This window comes from Lepisosteus platostomus, chromosome 7, assembly GCF_059453375.1.
Source record: "Lepisosteus platostomus isolate fLepPlt1 chromosome 7, fLepPlt1.hap1, whole genome shotgun sequence".
Taxonomy (NCBI): domain Eukaryota; kingdom Metazoa; phylum Chordata; class Actinopteri; order Semionotiformes; family Lepisosteidae; genus Lepisosteus; species Lepisosteus platostomus.
This window is the reverse complement of record NC_142617.1, coordinates 44,985,385-45,012,786: the sequence shown is the minus strand read 5'-3', so window position 1 is coordinate 45,012,786 and position 27,402 is coordinate 44,985,385. Positions and strand designations below refer to the sequence as shown.

The 27,402-nt window shown below is 33.4% G+C and overlaps 1 protein-coding gene across 1 annotated transcript; it reads right to left on the bottom strand.

The window, feature by feature from the left end:
* Positions 1-1,371: 1,371 nt before the first annotated feature.
* On the bottom strand, positions 1,372-27,336 carry cers3a (ceramide synthase 3a). Its single transcript, XM_088640736.1, has 11 exons — positions 26,565-27,336; positions 19,225-19,407; positions 18,687-18,804; positions 17,567-17,685; positions 17,261-17,318; positions 15,768-15,818; positions 12,228-12,320; positions 11,656-11,784; positions 10,983-11,089; positions 9,141-9,294; positions 1,372-3,600 (listed from the first exon to the last, which is right to left on the bottom strand). Exons 2-11 carry the CDS (start codon positions 19,395-19,397, stop codon positions 3,463-3,465), a joined length of 1,140 nt encoding a protein of 379 aa, XP_088496862.1. The 5' UTR covers positions 19,398-19,407; positions 26,565-27,336; the 3' UTR covers positions 1,372-3,462.
* Positions 27,337-27,402: the final 66 nt, after the last annotated feature.

The following is a 27,402-nucleotide window of genomic DNA, read 5'->3' as shown; positions in this document are numbered from 1 at the left end:
TAGACTAATATTATAAAAACATATTATATTATAGCTGATCCAAATAATCAAAATATTTATTTTATTTGAAATCACAAGAAATGGTTTAACATAAAATTACATTTCACAAACAAAGGATAATGAGCAAGAGTGGTAAAATGTTCGGCTCTCCGCAGATTCAGCACAGATGTACAGTAATTGAGGTTTGCAGAAACAATGAGCCTTGATGTTTGACTCATACAAGAAGGCTTGTAACAGCACTACAGACTCTGTGCAGCTGTGAAGGTTGGGATCAAGACATGTATTTTTAAACTAACTGTACTTTTAATTCCAGTAGTTGTCAGAAATGTGTTTTTTTATTTTTGTGCTCCCTGTACTCAAAAATAACCATTGCACTAAGGGAAACAAACTATGCATAATGCTGGACCTTATCAAACACCATCTGGAATGTGTTACTTTACTTAATACTCATTTTATATTGCTTCCTTTTTTTGATGTCATCTTTTTGTTTCCAGTCAGTGTGCTTCTTCATCTTCATTTAAACCATCAGCTTGTCACTTGAAAGACAATACACTGGACCCTGAGGGAAAAGGAAGTCAAATTCTGGAGGGAAAATATCATAAACCAAATAGGGGTTAAAAAATGAGGTGATCTTACAGTGCTCTTGCTGTCTTTTTGAAATTTGCAAAATAACAAAATTGGAATCTAGACAACAATATCATCTTTACACAAAACAGAGCTTTTATATGAAAGGCCAAAGCCAAACATATGCCAACAGTTCATTTAAAATAAATGGTTCATGTTTTGTCAAAAAAAAAAACACAACTGTACAGTAACTGGAAAAAAAGATTATTTCAAAGAGATTATTTCACTATTTCTTCACACACAAAGAGGCTCCGCAATAGAAATTATCTGTATTATTTCTTTCTACTTTTCAGCCTGACATTAACCACTGTTTGTTCGTTTGCAACTCACATGTTCTTGAAAATCCCAATTTCAAACCATTTTAAAGTTTCATTGTGAATCTTATATAGTGACAAGAGATTTTGGATATAATATTGCTAAAAGCAAGGACATAAAAATGTTAGTCTTCAACAAAACTGATTACATTCCTGTCAATATGCATCATTTCAATTAAGATCTTAAACAATGATGTGAATTATGATGTGAATTAAGAGAATTATGTTTCTTTCTAAATGCAGAACCATGCGAAAACCAATCAAATAGATCAGTATGCTACCTCTACCGGAACAAAAATTAACCCTTTCAGCAGGTTGTGAATGTGAAATTTATATATGCAAAGTTTGAATAAAAAGTGTAAAATAAAGTAGACAGAGATAGAGTGGACTTGAACAAGCCCATGAGCCCTGGGCTTTAAAATGATGAAAGGCATTTTATCATTCCCAAAGGTATTTAATTGGATTCTATTTCCTACTTATTTTACTAAGCTGTCACACAAATTATCTTTCTGTGGAATGGACAAAATAATTTTTCATGCTAACAATGATCATACAGAGCTGGCTAATATGCTTTATACATCACAATATTACTGCAGTGCATTAAATCTCACAATGTTTCACATTTTCTAAGAAATAAAGACATACACTGTAATAAGAAATTACAATTTTGCCATACTTCAAAGTAGCAATTTTAGAGTTACAGTACCTCTGATGTCCATACTCATTTTACAGTAACTCTGCAAGCTTATGTTTGCTGCATATCAAAGAATTTTAATTTATCATAAATCTTTACTTAGTCTCCAATGTAACCAATTTTTAACCCACCATGCACTCAGCTTTTCTTTGTTGTAATGCCTACTGTATGGTCATTGAAACACAAAACACTGACAAGTTCCTGAATATAAACATACATAATCAGAGTTTATTTGTAACATCTACACAAGTTAAACCTGAATGCTTATTTCATGTTGTTTATTTTATCAAGATTTCCAAATAACGTCTTCATTAACCTACCTCAATAAATATTGTTTACTGGTGTCAGTTCACTGTTCAAGTACTTTTAGAACAAAAAATATATATTTTGATGTATCTATATATAAAACATTGTCAGTGAATCAGCTTAATCAGAATCTTTTTCTGATGGATGGACAATCCAAGATGGATCACTAGGATCTGCAAGAGTTATTTTAATGCTGTGATGATTGATTAATTGTATTTAAAATGCCATTTAATTAGCCATTTTTATTCAACACATTTATTCTATTCACCTTGTTTTTACAAAAAACAGGATCATTTTGTTTTCATCAATTAACATTCAATATTCATATACTGTATATTGAAGTCTTGAATACATTTACCATACATTTTTCATATTTCAGTACTTTAAGTTCAAATTTTTGCATTTTACATGATCACTAAATCATACTATGTTAAAAAATCTGTATAAAATAGAAAAGGCTCTTGACCTTTATTTAAAACACAAACACATTTACAACCTACTGTACTACATTAAAATGATAAGGCTCCCTAAGAATAATTTTTGCGTAAATATTTTTTTAGATATATTTATGCTTTAAACTTAGTGACCCCTCCCACACACATGATATGTTTATGGAACAAATCAATCAGCAACTTCTCATAACGGAAGTTGGTGTTTCATATTATTATGGTGAAAAAAGGCAAAACAATCTCATTATCATTGGTATATTTAGAAACTCATTCACATAATAACTGTATTTGTTTTCTAAATATTAACCTCAAAAAGATGTAAATCATAATACTGTCCCATGTTAAATACAACACAATGTCCATATAGTAAAAAGTGAATAAAAGGCACTGCTCCTGTAATCCAACATACAATCACATCATTCGGAGGGAATTCTCAGATGAGTTTCAGATGATAAAAAACAGCTGTAGAACCATACTGTATATGTATAAATAAGAACCAGCAATTTCACCACATTTATTTTCCAATGAGAAATTCAAGATTGAAGCAGTGGAGTAACAGCTAGCCTGCCACAGCTACCACTAAATATCAAGCTGGGTCTCATGAGTAAACACTAAACCTTTTTTGTTCCTAAAAAAACATGCTCATATCAGCAATGAGGATGCAGACATAAACAAGTAAACCTTTTATTTCCCGGTTTGTTTTGTACAAGAAACCTTGTAAAACCTTGGTAAAAATTTGCATCTTCTTCAATTATGTTTCATAATGAATGAGAACTTCTGTAGGAAAGAGCAATATTTGAGCAAATTCCTTGACAACTTAGAATCTGAGTGTGAATTTTATGAAAAGTTGTTGACACGCTTTGATGGCTTAAGCAATTTTGTTTCTGTAATGTGGTACTGTAGGTGTCCTGGGTCACATCTTGCATCAATAAATCAAGTACGTATAATTTGTTTTGTTCTTGTCTTTTCTCATCGACACTTGTCTCTGACAGAAGGCTTCACACTTCATTGGGGCTCTGTGGGCTTTCTCCAGGACCGTCCCTGAGAAGCTGCAGGTGGTGGGACTGCATCAGTGCTAATGGTTACACTGACTGTCCACAGCAGCATCTCCAACTGCTGCTGCGCCATTCCTCACTTTTCCATGTCCTTCATCTTCTGCTGAATCGCTTACATCCTCCTCCTCTTCATGGTCACTCCTCTCGTCGCCAACCAGCTAGAATCAGGGAGTCAAGAAAAAAGACGATTCCTCATTAACCCACTCATTTGCATTTAAATCATCACAGCTTTATAATTAAGTCAGAGATTAATGAAGTGAAGTCCTGTCGACTTTCTGTACAGTGGGTTTAAACTCAGCTGTGTTTAAACTTTCAAAATCCTGTGCCAGTGTTTTGAAATTAATTTCCTGAAAGAAGTATGTTTTTCTCTCAGCTTCCCTAGACAAGACTTTAATCCCTTTGTTGGACATGACATTCCATCCTATCATATGAGAACAGAATGCAACAACGTTACTGTGAACCCAACCATCATTTCTATATAGAATATAAATGGAACCACGTTTTAAAATAAGGATAACACAATGCTATAAATGTTTATGCCTTTATATTTTCCTCGTAGGTATCAAAAGTCCTGCTCTTTCATACTCTAACCTCAGTATTGCCAAATTATACTTTTAGAAGTAATTACTTCAGACTTCTGAAAATGAAATGAAATGAAAAAATAATGTTTTTTGTTTAACACAAATGTTTTAGCTAATCTGTCCTTATCAGCTGTATAAATCCCAAAGGCTTCTTACATATATTAAAAAGTCTAATTTTTAACTTAAAACATTCAGTAAAACACAAGTAATTGTGATCAGCCAAAATAAACTTCTGAGAACTGTAGTTCTGTGAATTATGACGTTCATTAAATCACTCAAGATTATGTGCCTTGAATCAACAGGCTGCTAATAAACTTATTAAGTGCGGTAATTGATTTTGGCACCTTTTCAATTACATTTATCAAGAAACAAGCACCTTGGCAATTCCACGGTAATTAGAAAGCCCTAAACCCACTGAGTCATTTACATCGTCTGTAAAATAGGAGTAAGTAAAGTCTGCTGACAGTAGACATGCCTGAAAAACTCCAGAGGAAAAATACTGTGCTTATGTATTGCAGATCTAAGCAGGCTGGTCTGTTATGGCATCTGAGAACAAACAGAATGGCAGGATGGTTTTTCCAGAGGAATTTCACACACTCTTTTTTTGTCCACAAAAGTTGGAAAGTTACTTTGTGAAATGTAGTAATGCAGTATTTATTGAGCACAGCTGTTTTGCAATGGGCAGTGAGTAAGATGTTTAAAAAGTCTGCATTGTAGTCTTAAGGAAATGCTGCTGAAAAGAAAAACAGCTAGCCTGCCTACTCTTTCTTCTACTCTGTCATGTCTTTAATCTGATTGATCAGTGTTTAAGAATAAAAATATTTAGAGTATAAAATATTTTATCTTTAAGAGCTATCATTAATGTTTGTGTAATATTTTCTGTTTTTACTTCAAATGTATCTAATTAAAGTCAAAAATAGATATTGTGATATAGACTTTGTGGATATAGGAATGTCCACAAAAGAACACAGATTACTATTTTGACTATAAGCAGTTCTGTTGGATATTGCAAATCACACACTACAAATATTAATTTCAGTACACAGTGCCATCCAGTGGCCAAAATAATGAGTTCACAATATGTGGCAATGTATCAATCTCCAGACAAACAACTATAGTTTTTGTTCTTTTATCTACTCTGTATGGCAGCTTCTCTACAATGACACCTTTTACAAAGCAGGGGTGGAGATACTGAAGTTACTGAAGATACAGTAAATTGGCAAATAAACTTGCAACATTCCTACCTTTCATCTTAACAGAAATAATTTCATCATAAAGCAATAAATAACATAACATTTTAAAAACTCATAAGAGCTCGTATTGCATTTAATTTTATTAACTGAATATACTTTGTTAAAATGATGATCTAATGATTAATTTTCTCAACAAAATATGAGTACTTGCTATCTTGAATTGAATGTAGTACACAAAATGGCAACCAGATAAACCTGCACATGTTTGATGCCCTTCATTATGAACAAAGCCCAGAGATTTGTTCAGACCAATTGGGCTTGCATCAGCTAGAGTAGATCATGTTTCCAGGGGAAATGGTCAAGAGTGCTTCCTTTAAATTGCACAGTATGAACTGTATCTGGATAAGTACAGTTTCTCTGTTATTTAGCATCATTATACAAATTTTCCTTACTGTAACAGTATTCCACTACTTACTTTGTATTCCGGATAACAATTTGCCAGACTTTGGCTTTGGAATAAATAGAATTCCCACTTATTGAACTGGTATTTTGGCTTTTTCAACCATGAAATTAGATGCTCCAAACTCTTTGGCTAAATTAATTTTTGAATTATCCCTTTTCTTAGTACTTGATATGAATTTTATTATCTATATCTACATCATGATAGGTCTGAAATTGAGACACCAAAGGCATTTTCTTCTTGTTTTTTTTTTTCAATTTCACCCTACATTGGAGAATCCAGAAAGAGATACAAGGATTTTTAAGCTCTTGACCAGCCACAATGAGATTACGTTTTAGTGACTATACAGTATACTGTAGATTCTACAGTATAGAAGGTCTAGATCTATCTTAAAAATCACACACATGGACAATAACTTGGTTTACAATTTGTGCTTGTGGATGCAATTTCCACAAATACTATGCCCAGCTACTGTACTAGAAGAGTTAATGGGAATTTAAGGACTTCTGTTACTGAGTTACCATATAGTAGCTCTCAAACCCAAGTGAATTTCTTGCCATGTATTTTGAAAGAATTACATGTATTTCTGCTTCAGGCTGTAGAAATCTTTTTCCATTACAGATAAGCCTTTTATACTCAAGAAATAGCTTCATCTCTATCCATCAAAAGTTCAGTCTCCTTCCCTTCACCTCTCTAAGCATTACTGAAATTCATTACTGAAATTCACAATCAATGGTAATTGGATACTCAGCATGAATTCCAGGACTGTTTCTCAATTTGTGATGGCAAGGAATAGAGGACCAAGGTGTTTTGAACTTCTTGCGGGTTCAACATTCTCTGAATAGGGACTCCCAACTATCTGAGAGGAATTAAAAACCTGAGAGAGTATTGGTTCCAGTACTATATACCAATGAGAAATAGCTAAAGAGATGTAGAATGGGACTGGGTGACTAAAACAGAAATTTAATAAGATTTAGAATTCATGACCGGGCAAACACCTGGCAGATGAAATCTTATTTAGACAAGTGCAATGTAGATAGAAAGTACAACTTATTGATACAGAATAGGAAATATTGAACTTAAAGAAGCTGCTTATGAAATGGACTGAGAATTGTGTTTATGTTGACACTCTCTTGACATCTTCCAGTAAACCTGAGAAAATAAAAAAGGTTAATAGAATGGTAGGACAAATAGAAAGCATAGAATAATTTGATGTTATGTTAATATTGTACAAGTTGATCGAAGCATTACAAAAACTGATTTCTACTCCGGAATCACTCAAGAGCAAGGGATTCTGATACACTCCTGACATAAAGTAATGTCCTACATTGACAGGTTAAAGTGAATGACCCTTAATTCTTGAACATAAAAGACTGAGGTAGACCTGATTTAAGCAAACAGAATCTTCAAAGTAACTGACAAAGTCAACCCAAAGGACATTTTCAGTAGTGTACACAAACTGGTTAATGCAAGTTGAGAATTCTTGGAAGTGAATTTAAAACTGAGAAAGAAAAGACATTTGGGGATTTTAACTCATGACTCTCTATACAGGAGTCCAGAGCCCTAACTACTACTCTACACTGCTGCATTTTCACATTGTTCCAGAATTCAGCACAGTAATTCTAACTTTAGAGTTAAGAAAAATAAAACTGCTTGTCTATGGTGAGAGAAGCAACCAAATTTTCAACAATGTTCATGTGCAGTTTATTAGAAGCACAATATCGTTTTTATTATTCAAGTATTTACAGTTGTGGAATCCAGCCTTGTACTATTAATCTTTTAAAAAGCCAGGAACAGCACATGTGATCCAGCTGGAGTCTTCTGAACTGAGTTGGACTAGAAAACTCACTGACTCTTGAAACACTCACTTAATCTGACTGCAAAAGCTAGTCTACAGCTAACCTCTAAAACAGATTGGTTCTGTTGTATACGATACAATTTATTTTCCGAAAATCCACATTCAAAATGATATTATATATTTCCCCAAAAATACCATGAGATTATATATTTCTCCCCAAAATACTGGTGCAGGTCTTGACTGACACAACAATGAGACTTGAATGTGCTCTTCCTGTAAATGTCTCTCCTTCAGTAATCGTTCAGTGAAGCTTTGGTACTCTCATGTCCCATTCTGACTGACATAAGTTCACTAGTTCAGGTGGATGCTCACACCTGAAGAAGGCTACACGGCCGAAACGTTATGTTTTCTTTCTTCTCTTTTCAGCATGGAATAAACCTATTCGTTCACTAGTACTTGTGTTAAAAATACAAGGAAATTACCTTTTAGTGTTGACTATATATTTACTTGAAATGGAACATAATCCACTTTCAATGAAAAGAAGAATGAAAAGGAAAAGTAATAAAACTGGTTTGACAGAGAATATGAGTAGTTGCATCAGCTTACAGGTTTCATTTACAGTGTGTAACAGAAAACTCCTCTTTAATTTAAATACATTAATATGTTGAAGGTGTCACATGACACCTGCCTATTGAAAAGAAAAGACAGAGAGTTCATCTAGTGAAACTGACCTACAATATACAAGCTAATATTACTTTAAGAATTAAAAGATTTAAATTCAGTTGCACTGGCCAAAGCTCAAGATATTTCCACTGCATTCTAACTGCCAACCTGTCATGGAAACGTGGTTGACTGACACAAGCACAGTGTTTTATAAAAAGACTGATGCAGTGAGATACATCCTGCATGAGAAACACTGCATAATTCTTCTAAGATTTACAATATTGGATGTAATTATGGAAAAAGAAGACAGAATGTTTATATTATGCAAAGTGCATATAGTAGAATAATCCTGTTTTAAAAATTAAGTGTTACTTAAAAAAGTATTGTGTTTATGTGACACATGTAATTGGTAACCAAACAACCTTACTACTATGCAAGTCCAGGCATGCTACAATCTGTGAGTTTGAAACAATACTGTATGTTGAACACTATGGATCCTGGAAAGGATATCATACATGATAGGCAATTTTTTTTAGCTAAATAAGGCTATTCATTTCTTCAGACTGCGGCATGAAGTACAGTACAGTTTCATTTCATCCAGTGGCCTACATAAAACCCTGAAGAGAACACAGTGTTTTGGGGGCTGTTGAGAAGGGAAGTGGTTGAGAGAAAAAAAACAAAATTCTCTTTGTGAATGTCTTTATGGCAAGAACAGTTCTTTCTTCAAGAACAGCAAGAAAGGTTAGCACAGAATGGTCTCCATTGGCATGCAGTTGCTTGGAAACCTTTTCTGACAGGAGGAAACAATAGAAGAAAGGCAACAGAAATGTAAGAGTGCTGTGATCAAACCTGGATAAAGATGCTCTTCACAGGCGAGTTTGAGCTGCTTAGTAATAATCAGCAGAAGTTTGTTTGAAAATGGACTGACCAACAATATAATAACCAAAAAACAAAAAAACATGTACATGAAAGTTCTAAGGCCACTGAATGTAGATCTACTTACATTTCCAAAGAGGAATTTTTTCAGCATGCACAGAATGAGATAGGCCCAGAAAATGTGCAGGAGCTGCAGGACCACAAGCATCACATTGAAGAAGTAATAGCCAAAGAAAGCTGGGAATCTCTGCACTGGATAGACCCATGTGCAGTGGATGAGCCTGGAGAGAAAACAAGGGAAATAAATAAGAGTAATGGAGATGGTACGTTTTGCACTTACATATTTTTTTAACAAAACGTTTTTGTAATATAAAATACATATATTATATTACTCCTACTAATTAAGGCAGATAAAGAGCAGTATGAAAAGTCTAATGGCACCAGTACATTGGGTTTTATTAAAATACAACATATGGTAATGCACTTCTAAATAAAGTAACATAAATATTTCATAACGTGCGCCTTGATTTTGATAATTGAACCAATAATTCTATAAATTGTTCATGTGTGAAAAAACAACAACAGTCATGAAACATATTGCTACATTTGTTTGCATTGCTATGTTATAGTGCTTCAGTTAAAAGGATGAGGACTGGGCTTTGTTTAAGATTTTAGAATAAGGTGATGAACAAATTGGAATAGCATTTATCTTTACAAAGTGTATTGTGTGATGTTACTGTAGCTGTGGATTACATTGGATTACATAACATAAAGGATGTTTTTGCCGAGTTTCAGAATGTCTTCTGGCCTACAATGTGAATGAAAAAAATCTTTGACCATTCAAGAATGACAAAGCAATGATAACAGTTCTAATATTTAATTGGGTTTGATAGAAATAAATGTTTGTCATTACTGTACATCTGTATCAATATTTATTATTTGTAGTTTAATTACTCTATAGTTCAGTAAATCTTTTAAGGCTTATGAAAAGGCTTTGGAAAAAGTCCATAATTTTGTGAAGACCTTTTAATACATCCAAATCTATGTGTCCATCCATCCATTTACTAACTGCTCTGTCCAGTACATTGTCACAGAGGAGCCAGGGCAGACAGACAGACACAAACAAGCAAACACTCACAACAAGGCCAATTTTCCCAGGAGCCACTTAATCTACCACTACGTCTTTGGACTGTGGGAGGAAACCCATGTGGGAGGTCACCCAGAGAAAACCCATGTGAACACGGGGAGAACATACAAACTACACAGACAACACCCCAGGAACTGAACTCAGAAACTCAGTACTGTGAGGCAGTATCCAAATCTATATAGTTCAGGTGGGTAGCTGCGTCAGTATGCGTAAGCTGCAAAGGAACAAGTAATAGGTTTATTCCACGCTGAAAAGAGAAGAAAAAAAACACAACATTTCGGCCGTGGAGCCTTTTTCAGGTGTGAAGAAGGCTCCACGGCCGAAACATTGTGTTTTCTTTCTTCTCTTTTCAGCATGGAATTAACCTATTACTTGTTCCAAATCTATATGTTTTCCATCAAATTAGTTATTTGAATAATACGATCTGCCCTGAACATAAATAAAACAAAAGTTGACAAAAAATCAATACCATTATTTAAAAAGTGAAAATGACAGGTTTGTTTTCTTCTAAACTAAACTAACCTGTACTAACAACAATATAGAAAGCAATCTTTTTAAACAATGTTAAAACCTGACAGGGATTAAGACTTGTGCATTTTAAAAATACACTCAAGGACTGAAGTTCAATTCTGTTTACAATTCTTGACATTACAATGCAGTTCCCTTCAGATCTACTGTAGTAGAAATGACAGGACACATATAAGCTCTTTGACAAAAACACTTACATTATAAACATTATAACATTGATATTTTCAGTGAAATGAGTCAAGTTAATGTTTTTAAAAATAAAAAGTGAACTAACCAGAAATATTTGTGTCTTACCAAAAAGGAAAGATGATCAGTCTGGTGATGAAGAATACCAAAGCAAATAACACAAACAGCAAATTGCAAGCTCTTGTCCATTTGGCATAATTAAACATCTTTGCTGACTAGGATGAGAAATAGAAAAAAAATATTAGAAGACATGTAAATAGTATCTGAATTAATTATCACATCACAGCTCATATTCATGCTTGTGCTCTTCCTCTACATATAGACAGCTGCAGTCCAATGGACCAATTAGTATTGGCTTTGCAATAGAGCTTTATCAAAGTCCAAGATTTGCACTTTGTTTAGTAGAAATATTTGAAACACTATAGCCAGGATCAAAAGTTACCATGAACAATGCACATGGCTTTGCTTGTTTCCTAAAAATAAAAAAAATAAATAAAAAGAGCTGAGCTTGTTGTTTAAAAAACTATCTATTTGGAGAATATAATTATATATTACCAGAAGCTTACTTCTGGTATTATGAAACTTACAATTAAGAACTCTTAAGGAGTAATTAAAAAAATGTAAGACACTCATGTTTCTATGTCAAAACTGATACCGCTTATATTTTTTTCCATTGTCTTTGTGTTCAGACAGCTTTGCCAAAACAGCTTATGATGGCTGAAAAAGAGCCTAATAGATTAACAGGATACTGTGGTGTATTTACCAAGTCAACATTACGTACCTCCAGTAAAACATCGGAAGCATCATGTGTAACCATCACAAGGGTCCCGATACGAATGTAATTGGCAAACCAGGAGAAGCCCAGCAGAAGAAGTGTTGCCAAGTGGTGCACAATTTGCTCTCTAAAGTCCTTGCCATTAGAAAGAGAAACAAAAGTCAAACTGTTGACAAAAAAAGGACAGCTCACAAAAAATGGGATTAAACAGCTCACCAGGGCAATCATTCCTTTGCAAGTATCTCAAACTCAACCACTGCATAATCATTTTATATAATACTGAAATGCTATATGAAATTGTATTATTTTACAAATGGAACCGATGACTAATAAAGGAACTGCTCTAAATAAGTACTTTTAAAAATACTGTTTTTTTTTTACTTGCACAGCTTTGCTTTTCCCTTATTTTAGGGGACACTAAAACATAATAGAGATTATGTTGAATTAAAAAGCCTCTGATAAACTGTATAATAATAGATAAAATAGTTGCTTCTCAAAGTGAAGTTGTAACATTTAGGCTTACATTTATCTGATCATATAAAAATGGTACATTCAGAAGATTTTACAACCATACTTACCTTCCTTTTGACATCAAAAGCAACTCTGAAGAGCAGAGACCAGTAGAAGCTCATCTCAATTATGTAATACCAGTACTGGGACTCCATCAGTGACTGCAAAAACACAGACAATAACAATATACTACTTATCAGGGATAATAACACCAAAACTCTTATGTTTGTTATAAATTTGCAGGAATATAATTCTGAATCACATTTTGTTGCCAAAATGTGGAAAATTCCATTAGAATATTGTATTAAACAAAATATGTGTATTTATGACATGGGAAATAAATTTTCAGTAGTGGCATTAAAATACTTGATTAACACCTAAGCCCCAGACTTGAATTCCTACACTTTTAAGATTAAGCTTTAGACAGTCTTGAGATTAGTTCTGTTTTTCTTTTAAATAAGGAATAAATATTTACTGTCAATTTAAGCATTAATTAAAGCTGTGTAAATGACCCATGTAGTGATTTGCAAACACTATCAAATTTATCATGAAACTTGTCAAACCTGTCAGTATTTCATTCATGCTGTTAATGCTAAACATTGAAAAATCAATTTTGCATTTGATTTAAGACAAAAAAACATCAATACATATAAGTTTGTGTATTTGTTTAAGCTAGTAGAACTTTAGCATGAACGTTATAACATTTTTTAAATTCTAAACTAAAATGATGATTGAGCCAATAGGCTGACAACATTGTGGTTCAGGAAATAAATCGATGAAAGGAAAGAACAATTCATAAAAGGCATATAACATAACAAGGAAAGGTAACAATAGCAAGTGTAAGACAGAAAAAGTTTAATCACACAACTGAACAGACCTATAAATGAAGATGCCCAATTTCGACTACTGTAGCTCTGCAGATTGTTCCAGTAATTGTCAGTGGCAAATTGAAATGACTTGCTCCCTAAGTTGGTAGTTTACTCTTAAAATGTTTAGTTTGACAAAAGTACTACAGTGTACAGTATCTTAAATTTTAGGACAGTCCAGAGAACCTTACTTAATAAATGATTAAAAATGGTAAACTGTGAATAATAAACCAGAAGGCACTTGGAAGACTGATAGTGAAAACAATGCAGAAGTATGTTATTATGTGTTTTGCCATTAAAAATCTGAAAATTAATTGAAACCAGTGCATTTGCCTAGTATGCAGAGGACCAATTAATCAAAGAATGAATGTCACAATGATGAATGTGATAGTGGCACAAATGATCAATCTTATGACAAAATGACATCAAATTTTTCAATAGCAACTCTAGTGGCTATTCTGTAAACAACATTACCATAATCCAAGAGTAGAGAAATTTGAACTGGAGGAACACGTAAAACAACATTTGTTGTGATAACAGAAATCAAGTTATTAATGCAGGTCTTGAAAGTTAAAGTAATGCCCATCCAGATGCCTAGATATTTATAAACCATAACATGCTTTTGTTTTGAAGTAAATACCTTCCAATCATTTTTAAACAGTCTGAATTATTTTAATTGAACACCATATATTTAGTTTTATTAGTTTAGCAGGAGACACAGTTTATAGAAAGCCTGGAAAGTTTATGAAAACTGACAAACTCCCTATATAAACAACAAACAAAAAGCCTTTTATAAAATTATAAAGTTAGGGTCACATTTTCTAAGAGTAGATTTTAGAGCTGTTATATGAACATTTGTGGATACTGTATCCAAGTGCAGAACAAAAAACTGACAGCATATGAAATTAAATATAGTTGGTCAAGTTATAACAAAGAACTGTTAACTTTTTAATGATCTTAGATGGTCAGCAGATTGGATATTATATGAACAGTAAGTGTAATAAAACTAGTTTAATACCATCATAACCAGCAGACTATAAGTACTTCTAGTTCTCTAACTCAATATTCCGTTAAACTGAAGGGACTCTGTACCATGATTATTTCAACTCGAATCAACATTATTTTAAAGTAAAAGTTTTTTTATTAGCCACAATATTGTTTTCTTAAGTAATACTTTCTGTAATTAAATCTTGTACATGAGAGTGTAATGATTTGCTTTCAATTAATCAGTCACAATCTTTTATGATTGTTAAACAGGTTAAAGATTTAATGGCTTTCATATGTATGATGTTTAATTTAGAACTCTCAAAGTTCCTTTATTTCTAATTTGTCTGAAGGAAAGCCAGTCAGTGAGATTCTTAGAGACTATAGCTGTCTAGAATAACAGAGTATCTTGCTTAATAAAACTGACAGCTCAGGGATAAAACCTGGGCAATTTTTGACTCTAAACCTCACAACTGATGCGTATTATTAATATTGCTAAAACAAACTTTTAAACAGATTACCCACCTCATCTTCTACTGATGGGATAAAATAAATTTAGCTCCAGATCCTAAAACTTATTTTAGATAATATCACAGGGGAAGGACACCCTTTAAAGTAGCCTCTAACAAACAGTATAAAAAATGATCACTAAGAATCTCACAAAATACAGTTAACTGCTACTTGTTAGGAGTGTTTGCAAGTGTGATGATAAGTAAGGCAAACTTAAGAGACAAGTACATTCTTAAAGGTTTGGTATAATCAACAGCGGGCCACAATGATCACACTAGCTTTTAACACCCCAATTGTAAGTTGGTAGAATTTCCTAAATTCAGTCTCCCATAAAATAAACTTAGTGCTCAAAAATGGAACACAAAATAAGATCAGTATATAAAGTTATGGTGTAGCAGTAGAGGACAGTCCATAACTCCCTTATGTTTGGAGACCTGAACTTTTATTAAGAAATCCTTTTCCCTATGCTGATTCTAATTTTCAGTGAACTTTCTGTATTCTCCCTGAACATTTCATATATCAGGGGAAGTCAATTGTTTCAATACTCTTTAATGAAAACTGAATTTAGAATTGTCAAATTATAATAGAGAATTTTACTTTTACAAAGATCAGATCACAAATGGCTTTAATGTAAAAAATAATGTCATGCAAGATCCTGATTTTCCAAAAGGTTTAAAACATTAACTAATTAGTAGCTAATTACGAATATTAGTGAATATGTGCTTCTTTAGAGATTAAGAAACTATTTACTTTAAGATATCCTACTGCTTAATTTCTGCTAGTCTTAAATGATTTGTTTACCTTTATACTCTTTGTCATCCTTAGTAAAACTCTTACCACCTTGCAAAATCAAGTATAGCATCAAGTATGTCAGGGAAGGAAAATATTTAACTCTTTGATTTAGAAGTTCAGGATAATTTCTTTCATTTTCTCCACTACAGACATTGAGAGCTAGTGGTATCTACTGTATGTGTGTTGATAACATATACATAATAAAGAACTAACAGTTCAAGAACAGAATCAGAGTACTTTACTTGAGATACTGGGTTTGCATTTGTGAACAAAAAAATGATTTGCCCCGAATATTTTACCAGCTATGCCTGTACATTATAAGTAAAACACATATTCCTGACTTCATACAAAAAACACGTTTACATATTTGCAGTGGAGGACAGCTAACCTAACCGTTATGATTCTGTCAGAGATATCAGTGTTATTAATATTCATAAAACATGGGGATAGACACACCTGTTTTGGAAAGTCACCCCACACTTGTTGCATGTCATAGAACCATGGTTTCTAAAGAAAAGAGAATTATAGGCAATAGTTACAAACACAATTTTTTAAATAATCATATAAACAAATATGTGATAGTAAAAAGATTTGTATTTCACCATATCATTTAAATGGTATCAACAAAAAAAAAACCATGAAAGTCTGGATCTGCAGCTGTTATTTAACTCCTTTTCCTTAATATCCTTTACGTGCCAGCACAAAGCCTAAACCAACCCAGAAGGAGACAATTCAGAGAAAACCTGTTCTCTCTGAAATTGGGCATCTTTCCTTCTTTTTTCCTTCTTATATGGTAATGTTGATTCCACCTGTTCATGTACTAAAGCGCAGCACTTCAGTCTTTTCAATTCAGAGGGGACATATTCTGCATATTCTGTTCACTGCTGTGTTGACTACAGCGTACCAAGGGCAGTGAGTATAAAACCTGTTCCTGACATAAGCAGTTCCAAGGTGCAACAGTTACAAAATAAATATGAAGCAGATGCCTTGCAAAAATATCCAAACTTATCCTATGGTATCCCATTTTGTGAAATTACAAAAAGATGAATACACATTTTTTAAACATAATAATTTATTATATTACAGTAAGGTCAGAAAAAGCTGAAGAAATATGTTGATTGCATAAACATTCAGACTCATGAACTCAATATTTGGTAGAAGCACCTTAGGCAGTGATTATACCCGCAAGTCTCTACCAGGCTTTATCAAGCTCTCTCAAGTTGCTTGGGAACTGCTTAGAAACAGCAGTTTTTATGGTTTTGCAAGTCACTGTATCTACAGTTTTGGTCACCACTTTACAAAAAAGATACATTTTTTTTAATTAGTTCTGAGAAGAGTGACCAAGTACATTCCCAGGCTAAAATAAACAAATATTTTTAGTCTTGGAGAAGACAACAAAGGGACCTGATTCATTTATTTGAACTACTTAAAAGTATTTGCAAAATTAACATAATGGACTTCTTCGAACTGCATTTAGCAGTGCAGTGCATTTAGCATTGAAAGCAGGAGCCACTTCTTTACACAAAGGCTTGTGGGAGTCTGGGACAAGCCGCACAGTCAAGCCGTCAAAGTTGTTACTCTAGCTTCTTTCAAGACATGGCTACAGTAGATGAAATCCGAGGATCAATTAGCTACTAATAATTAAAAAGACACATATACCAAATGTTTAGTTCAGAACATTTCTTATGTTTTAATTTGATTGCCATTTATCAATGTTGTTTTCAATATTACTTGTCTAAAATATAGGTAAACAAACACTCCGTTATTCCAGAACGAACTGTTTAGCTTTCGTTCATTTTGCTTTCTTCACTATCCCATTGTCATCCTTGCTGCAGCTCCTGGGCTTGTTCTATCTATTGGTTATCTGTAATGTGAATTTATAAAAACAAGATTCTTTTTGTTTTCTGAAAGACAAACCTTAACAGAGACCATTTTGTTGCAGTACTTACATCATAAAGTGCCACTAAGCCTCCAATGAATGCTGACAAATAAAAAGTGAATCTCCAACTGCAGTGACAGAGAAAATATGTATTACAAGTTTTGAAATTACAATATAGCATTGATATTTATTTTAAATACTGATGCTCAAGAAGGAGTTTTTATGTTAATGAGGCTACCTATGCAATTTCAGTTTGAATGTACCCACAATTTCTCTGTCTAGAATGCATGCTGTACATTCCCTTCAAGATTCCTCTTCACAGTGTTGTCACATGTCTACAGCAAGATAACTGTAATGTTTAGGACAGTTTTCTTACCTGGCCTCCCTAAACTTCTTCAATATTCCTGGTCTTTCTTGATTGCGTCTCCTCCGAAACCATCTTTCCACTTGTCTCTCAGACCAGTTGCATTTTTTTGAAAGGCCATTAATTTCTGACTGTATGAAATATATATATACTGTATATGTCAGATAAGGGCCAAAACTAATCATGAACTTTGTATGAAAATATTATATTCAGTTATTTCAAAATAGAGGTAGTTTAAAAAAGAGCTGAGTTTCCTGCTCTTCTGTATTTTTCCCCAGACTTTGCTAATGATCTTATTGTGTGTGTACTGATGTTACATATCAGCATGAAATTATCCTGTTGAAACATTGCAACATTAAGACATTGAATTAGATTTCTATGAGGAAACTGCATAGACTGAAAAGAACATTGGTATAATAAAATCCATGCAATGTGATGCTAAAATAAGACATAAGAATCTGATCAGAGGGATTAAGGCCATAATACCATACCAAATCCACCATAGAGAACATCCATATGAACTCAACTCTTGTGTTTGTGAACATCATAGAATTAGAAAAACATGACTCAGACTGATTTATTAGAATATCTGCATGGATACCATGATTAAAAAGACTACTTTAAAAATTTTATGAGTAGTGATTATATTCCCTCATGCATTAGGTTTACATGTGTTTTCAACCATCAATGATGCGCTGTTTAGAAAGGCATTGAATCCACCCGCTAAGACCTTTATTTTAGTTGAAAACACAGTCTTATTTATAATACTTGACCTGGTCAAACACTGCAGAATTTTTTTTTCCCAAAACACATCATATCATATTCCAAAATAAAACACATACAGTACTTTTCAGGATAACAGTTACAAGTAGTTTTTCCAGCAGTCATGTTACTGCTTATAACTTAGTTCTTATTTTTGAAGGATTAATCCATCATCACCTAGGCTAATAGTTTTCTGTTTCAATAGGGTAAAATATTTTTTCTTTTCTTTGTGTTTGACCTTGTCAAAAGCTTCAGTAAATCAACTTAATCAATATAGTGCAATATTGCAGTACAATACAATAAAAGGGGGACTTCATCATGATAACTATCAGTAATTTGGTGTGGAACCCTACATTTCTCAGAAACCTACTTGTGTTGGGTTCTTGGAGTGAGAGCAGAAATACTTCTCTAGGACAGGGTTGTTAACAGCCTTCAGTCTGACTGTATCTTTGATTCCGAAGCATTTTGCTACTGGTGTAGCTATAAGCCTGCAAGAAATAAAAACTGAAATGAGAGAAATCCCAAGACATCGATGCTGCATCAAAATACGTGGTAACAGGGCTACTACAATAAAAGCTGGCATACAGGTTTTTATCACACTGCAAGTAAAGGCAATGCTTAAAGTGTAATGACAGTCAGCTTTCAATTATTTTTTCTCTATCAATCATTCTTCAGACAATCACAGTTACAGCATAGTGACAAAGTATAACATAGACTAGTTATTGCAAAAGGATAACAAACTAAATTGTATAAACTCCACAGTGTAGTGTTGTCCAAAATTTCTAAATCTAAATCAATGGCTATTCTGCACTTGGCCTAATTGTTACCTAGTAATGTTATAACAGGAATGTTAAACAGGAATATATGTTATAACACCCATTCAAAATGCTTCCCTTTCCATATCTTACCTTTCAAAGACATGTCGAACGATAAGGAAAACTACTGCATATAGTATTGTGATGTATAGATGTGATGGTTTGGCATAGACACGTCCATCTTTGTCTTCAAGATCGGCCCACGTCAGATTAACTGGAAGCCAAATGCGGTGCCACCAAAACCACTCATGTATGGTCTGGAACATCCTATTAGCACTGTGAAAAAGCAAATGATGACACCCACATGACTACTTGTAATCAAGTATGATGATATAGTCAAACAGGAATATATATGTCAAGCCATGAAAAAGGTCTCAGTGAAAGACACACTATAACTATCTTTCTTAAATCAAATGCAAGGGGCTCTTTATTAAAAATATGTTCATCCATTCAGCTAAAGAAACGTTTTGCTCCTTGATGCTAAATAAGCCTCCCATTAACTGGAATGTTAAATTTACACAGAAGGGATTAATTTTGGTCTCAAACAAATAAGATGGGTCAAATGAATCACCTCTCTTTTATTGTTAGTTTTTTTCTGCTTTTTCAGTGTAGAATATTGAATTTTAGTGATTGTAGTTATACAATTAATGTAGTTAATAATAGTTATACAGATGTAGTTGATTACTACATATCATTTTCAATAACAGCTTGGCCAATTGTGTAAAATTGAGAAAGCAAAACACTGAGCAACAGTGAAAATAAAGTAAGAAAAAATAATTTCAAGTTTTGTTGAAATAATTTCTGTTGGTCTGAAAAAAAGTATAAGTTAGAAAAACAACACTGCTTAATACAATTGTTTAAAACATTGCTTAAAACATTTCTTCATCGTTTTTGACAATGCATTTTAATTTATTATTTTTCCATTTTTTCAGGCTTAGCATTATATAACATTAATGAAGAATTTGCATGTGTATACCACATTTCATAGCAAAAAATCTAAAACACTTCACATATTGGAGGATCAACATATGCAATGTGAGTAAAGCACCACAAAGGTGGAGAACTGAAAATTAATTTAATTCATGGGATTAATTTTGAATTTAAATTAAAACAATTAGATTATATAAATCTAGAATAGAATTTAGTTATAACACCAGGGTTAACACTCCTACTTTTGAAAAAGTCCCATGGGATCTTTAATGATCAAGCAATCAAGACCTTAGTTTAAGATCTCATCTAAAGATTGCACACCTATGGAACTGTGTCCCTGGTCACCATGGTGTGGCAGGCTACTTGTCTAATGACACCACTTACAGCTGTTTTTTCTTAGATGTCTCCCAATAACTAAGCCCAGCCTTGCTTAACCTTTTCAGATCTGAGGAGACTGGGCTACAAGAGTGAGATGCTACTAACTATTTGTAATAGTTAGTAAATTGAGACCTTCATGAGGTAGCCATCTTCTCACTACTAAACATTTCAAGTGGATTCCAAGTTGCCCTTTTAAACTGAAAAGAAGTAAAGACCAAGCATGAAGCTTAGCAAAACAGGGATTGAACTTTAAGGATACTGCTTCTGTATGTGCAAAACAACAGAAACAATTAAAACAACCATCAAAATGGATGTTTAACATGGATGTTAAATTGTATTCTCAGTATGCACGTCTTGCTCTAGGTAACATAAGTACTGTATGGTAATAAGGAAAGGGGGACTTTTACATACAGTACTACTGACTTGTGTTCACCAAGGTACTGTACAGTGTTAACACCAAAAAAAGATTGGTAAAACAAACAGTGCACACATAAGCATATTTGTTTGCGAACTATTGGAGGCTTGTATTATATGCAGGGCTGGGCAGAGTGAATTGCACAGCTGCAACTCTGTTTTGACCAAATGACTTTCTGCCATACTGGGGATAAGCTACAGTAAATGTTCAAAATGAAATGTCCAGATGTGCAATTTAGAACAAAAGAACATTAACCTTGTGTTTGAATGTACAGAAAACAAACATAATAACTGCATACAGGGTCAGGGTCAAGCACATGAACACATAAGCATGGTTAATGTTTGAAGGTAATGCTACAGTATGTCAGCTGTAAGAGGGCAGTAGGTTCAGGCAAAAGTGCCTGAACTATGTTTCCCAGAATGCTGTGGGGAATAAGCTGTTGCCCTCAGTCAACTGACAAGTTGCTGGAAGACAAATGGTCAGGTGACAGTTAAAAACAACTGTTGGTTTCTGGTCATTTGGGGTCATTTGGGGCACAGAGGACAGGTCCTCTGTGTTCAGCTTTCACTGGAGTGAAGGGAAAAGGAGGCTACTGACTGTGAGTCAATGGAATTGTGGAACCTGCCAGTTGAGTTTTTGTGGAGTCTCAGAGAGACTTTGGGTTGGTTTTGAAGTTGGTAAGCATCAGAGCTGCATGGCCTATTTGGTGAGCACTGAAGAAGATAGTAGGTCTAAAAGGAGCTTGGTTTGTGTCCCCTGCACTGTCAATAAAGAGCACTGATTTGTACCTTACGGCTATGTTTGTGCCCATTTTCCTGGGCCCGCCTATCTCAAACATCCCGTTATGGCACACCAACCAAGGTGTGTCACCCTGCACAGAGTGAATCTATCATATGAAAGGGCATGTTCAAATTACCCATACAGAAGAGATTATCTTTTTATCTTTTATCTTTAATATCATTTAAAAGTGTGTAAATGTAATTCAACAAGCTTGCATTGCAGTTTGAAGAAAACAGGCAGCTATAGGTTTCAGATTATTCATAACTTGTGCGTACCATACTTCACTTGCTCCTGCAATCTCGATGACATACTGCTAATGTCACCTTAATTAAGGTGGAAAGCAGAACACCTTACATTTTTGTTTTCAGTGTTCTAATATGAACACTGCAATAAACCTTGACATAAGGGTGACTATTTCTGAAAAATAAAACAAATGTAACATCTTTTTGTTTTGAGTATCAATTTAATAATTCAGTTTTCATTCTTCACAGCAACATAAAATTTAAATGAGAGCAATTTTTGAGAGATTTTGAGAGAAAATAAAAAGAAACTCTGTAACATTTACATATAAAGCCAAGGTTTTTAAAAGTCTTTAAACATGATTCATAGATAATGAAGCCCTAACACAACTTTCATACAAACAGAAATAATATTTACTTGTAATAGTGAATATCAAGTCTTGTTGAAGGTATAAATCACAGTTCCTTATCTAAACAAGTCATATTTGCAAAGCTGAACCTGACAACAGAATCAGAAAACTAATCAAACAAGAATGAGGTTTGTGCCAATGAAAACAGAATGCAGTGTTAGAATGTGGTGTTAGAGTTTTCTATTTTACAAGCAAAAATAGTTTTGTAAAACCTTCCTGACAACGGGAGTCACAGAACAGTCCTTGGAACTGGTCCTGCTTCACTGAAGTAGCACGTCATAGCCCAGGGTTAGGGATAACCTCCATGAAACCTCTTGCATTATGCATGAGAAAACCATACATGTAATGCCCTCAAACTGATTTAAAAAAAATAATTCACCAATTCAAATGTTAAATTACTTAAAGTAATAAAGGTTATTGTCTTCCAGCTGCTTAGTAAGAAATTAGTTTGAAATCTGTTTTACATCAATAAATATGTCTCATTTATAGTACGTCTCATTCTTCCCTGCATACATTTTCATATAAAGGTTTAGTTCTTGTACATTCTGATTAAATCTTTTTTTCGAAAATATGTTTTCATTATGATACGATCCAAATTAGAAATAACCCTCATCAGAGTAGCCTGAACATAAGGAATAGTTACTATCGTGCAAACTTTGGTCATTAATAAACTCAGCAGACTTAACAATAAACAAAGGAATAAAGGAATAAACTTGTTCCTATGCTTTAACCACACCTTGACCCTACTACAAAGCCAATTCTAGATTCTAGATGTGGAAGCAGGAGAAACTGACATTGCAAACCTTTTATAATAGGCAGTTGTAAGAAACTAAATATTGGGTTTATAAAAAACATTAACATGTTATATACTGTACAGTTATTTGCAGGTTAAAATTTAAACTGACCGAACTAAATAGATGTATTATATAAAGGTTAGGGGTGTTTTCAAATGATACCAATTTAGGATAAACTAATATGATAGAAAAGAAAAAGAAAATTGAAAAAGATTTAGATAATAAACAAGACTTGGCAAACACCTGGCAGATTATGTTTAATGTAGACAAAAGTCACATACAGGAAGGAAAAACATCTACTATTCAGAATGGGAATCACTGAGACAGTAGAGGCTGCTTATTAGAACATTGTGTTTGTAACCACATAATTTGAATATTTTAAATAATGTAGGGCAACAATTAATTTGGTAAACAATGTTTTTATACGGTATGTTAAAACGCTGTTGCAATTTTGGTCACTAGTTTATAGAAAATATATTGGTGCTCTAGAATTATTCCAGAGCAACCAGTTTCATCCCAGGGCTTAAAGGAGTGTCTAAAGTACTAAACCATCTTCATCTTGAACAAAGAAGACTGCAAGAGGACTTCATGTAAATATTCAAAATCCTTAGAGCCATTGACAAAATCAACCCACAGGAATTCTTCAGAATGAACAGTAAAACAAGAACCAAAGGATATCAGAGTATACTACAGAAAAATGCATTTAGAACTGAGAACAGGGGGCTATAATGTACCTAAAGAGAGATGTTGAGTGGAACAAGCTACTCTGCCATGCTGTTGAAGGCAATACCCTGGCTTCTTTTAAGATCCTTGGATCAATTACATACTATGAAAAAGGCAATATGGTCTGATATCCTGCTCTCATTTGTAACCACTCTGGGTTTGCATAATCTGACCTCCCTTTAAAATAAAAGTTGACTCATTTTCACAGTGCATCCTACATTGCAATTAATTTATTAAAATGTGACATGGCAGCTATTTGCTTACTGAATTACAACATTCCTTGCAAGCTGCTGAACATTGGAGTGGATAACTTTTGAAAGGGAGCTTTGTTTCATGTATTTCATGGCTGAAAGGTGAGGTATGGTTTCCTGTTAACCTTGTAAGGACAGGAAAGAGAAGATGAATATTTTGGTAGGGATGGGGTTAATACTGACCTGATTTCATTCAGAAATCATCTTGATGAATGAGGAATTACTAAAGGACCAAGTTAGGAACCTCTTCACTGTACTGTGTTAAAAAATCATATACCGTATATATGTCTAGATCAAAGTGTAATTTTATTATTAGATTGTCATTGTTTCTTTATTGAGTTTGCTGTAGAATTTATACACACAGTAATATACACATATCTATATTATTCCCAATTTAAAGACAACCATCTCAGGAAATCAACAGTGCCTACTAACTACAGAACATGTCAATTAATTATGGTTTTCACAGGTAAATGTAGTTAAAATTATAATCATAATAAAAAAGGCAATTATTTCAAATGTCTTTAAACACGTACATTGGAATCTACTGTACATGGAAGAGCATTTAAAATTGAAAACAGGTGGCCCTACTTTATACCAAGGGTTGTAAGAATTTGGAATAAGCCACCTAGCATGCAGGAATTTAACCTTGAATAAACTAATGAAAAAAACAAAACAACTACATGATCTAATCAGTATTACTTATTTATAACCCTTCTTTTGTTCTCAGGAAAGTCCTGCAGTTCAAATGTAATGCAAAATCTTGGCAGAACAAAATGGATGTTGCAGAAAGACAGCCAGAAAGACGTGTGGAAGATGAGATCACCTCACCAGATACAGTACAGAAAAATGAGGAACTACAAGGATTCTTCCAAGACAGGTATAACTTGAAAATCAACTGAATTGCGAAACTGCAGAAACACACACTTCTACGCACAGACTGTGCTTAGAAGATGTTTTATATCTATTTTTAAACATATAATTGTTTAAACATTTAAATATGACAAGAACTAGAATAATGCATAAAATAAAGAGTCATCTTTGTCCTAACTCTGAAGCATGAAAAAAACACTTCAGACACAACTACACAATAAAGAATAAATTACGTGCATTTTTTATTTTAAAAACTTGGCTGCTCTTTGTATTCCCTTATTATAAATCTGTGACGGAAATCACTATGAAACAGAGTTCCATTATGAGTCTCCTACTCAGATCATAATTCTGAAATTTTAGACTGATTGCAGTTTAGCTTTTTATGACTAGTTATTTTAAGGATTTGATGGATCTTTCTTAAGATTTCAGAAACAATTTGCCGTTTCACCACTGTACAGTAAGTTAACATAAAGCACTCGATGCAATATGTTATACTGTATATACTGTACAAACTGTATACATGGGAGTATAGAACAATTTTGCTAAATCATTTTCCTACTCCCTTCCATAGAAATAGTAGAATGTAGTCATAGTGTTAAATTTTCATCATCTTGTGCAAGCATTACATAAATTCAGAGAACGTGAGGAGAACTGAACTAATTTCTAATTAAACTAATGGCAATAGTAAAATATACATTTGCAATTTATAATTCATTGTGAATGAATACATTTGCATTCTCTGAGATTTAAGAGAAGACACAAAGGTAAACCATCACCATAGAAAATATACTTACTGTAAATCTGATAAAGAAAACATCTAAAAGTAAAACATCTTGATTTTCAGCTTATAACATTTTGCATTACAAACGTACATGACTGTTTACTTTGTATATATTATACAGTATTTAACTATATATGGGGATCTGCGCTTTATAAAGAAGCATTTTCAACCATTTGGAAAGTATTACCAATAGCTACAGTATACAGTACTGTTAAAATCAAATCAGCACTTATTTAATCACATAGGAATTGTACAATGTTGGAAGGACTGTCAACATACAGTATTGGGCCGACAATTAAATTAGTATTTTATTTTAATGTTTGATCTCTGAAAGCAGACACTGTTTAAAACAGCCTATAATGTTTCGCAATAGGAATGTAGTCCTGCAGAGAATATATTGGCCAAAGCACCTGTTTTATCTTGGAAGGAATGACTTACAAAAGCTTCTCAGACATTGCTCTAAAGCAGAAGTTACTGCCCACTCATAATAATTTATAAATACCAACATAAAAATTACCTCCCCTAATAAGACAAATTAATTTCCTTTTAGGCGAAAAGGATACCACTTTTACCTGAAACAATCAGGAAGTACTAAACATCTGTATTCTCTCAATGAAATGAATATTTTGCACCACAGTAAAGAAAAAAACACATACTATGTCTATCAATCTCAAAACCGAGCGACATCTCAAACTGGATGAACCTTCAAGAATTAAGAGTTGGTTAAACACAAGGATCTCTGAATAAGTCATAAAATTTTCCTAGCCTTACTTCGGATGATATAAACATCAGTCATACCTATTACCGATACTATTACCTATTTGGAACACAAGCAAGAGACAGCATAAAGTTTACTTACCTTTTAAAAGTCAAATCCTGTTAAAGAACAAGGCAGAAAAGAAGCAAGTCAGGTTGAGAGTAGGTTTTAAAGTGTCAGGTCAGAGTCTGATAATGAGAAACCAGGAAAGCATGACAGTTGCACACACCCGGCCACTCTTTGTTTGAAATTCTTTAAAGTCACACCCAGCTAAGTTGCAATTCACGTTTTTTAGGTTACCAGCTGTGTGACGTCACAGCTAGCTAATACTGCTTAATGGCTCTGCCTCACCTTCAGGAGAACATGCCCAGATTAAACCACTGTGACTTAAATTTCTGTGCCTTATGATAAAGTAAAAAACAACATTTCTAGGGAACACATTTTCATAGCAATTAAGATAATAAAAATTAATGTGAAGGACAGAGAATAAAGGTAAAAACTCAGCCCAAAGCTAAAAGTTCAGTTGTCTTAACTGAAATAATGAAACCCTCTTAAAATGTATTCCAACTGTCAAACTGTCTGTTGGGTTTAGTAATAATGACACAATCAGGTTTTATTTAGGAGGAGGAAAGGTTTTCTTGAAATTAAGTCATTGCTCAAAGAGGACGCTGAATATAATAAATGGAACATCTTCCCTGAACAATAAATCACTTTTTTATTGTTTATAGTATCTAATCTCCAAACCTTTTCTTGTTTTTTAAGACCTCTTGAATTCTAAGCATTAAGATTCAGAATAACTAATGCCTGATGTTATAAAATTCCCATTATGTTGTTTTTGCTTTTTCTACAGTTTTTTCATTATTTTGATATGCTAATAGAATTAGTTATACAGTAAACCCTCAGTTTAATTAACTCTAATAAGGGGGAAGGGGTGTCTTTC

Bases quoted from the DNA above. Each gene is read 5' to 3' on its own strand.
- cers3a (XM_088640736.1), bottom strand. From the start codon at position 19,397: ATGTTCCAGACCATACATGAGTGGTTTTGGTGGCACCGCATTTGGCTT. The intron at 9,295-10,982 runs GTAAGACACAAA...TTTTCTCTCCAG, and splicing joins CTGATCATCTTTCCTTTTTG to GCTCATCCACTGCACATGGG. The intron at 3,601-9,140 runs GTAAGTAGATCT...CCCTGATTCTAG, and splicing joins AAAAATTCCTCTTTGGAAAT to CTGGTTGGCGACGAGAGGAG.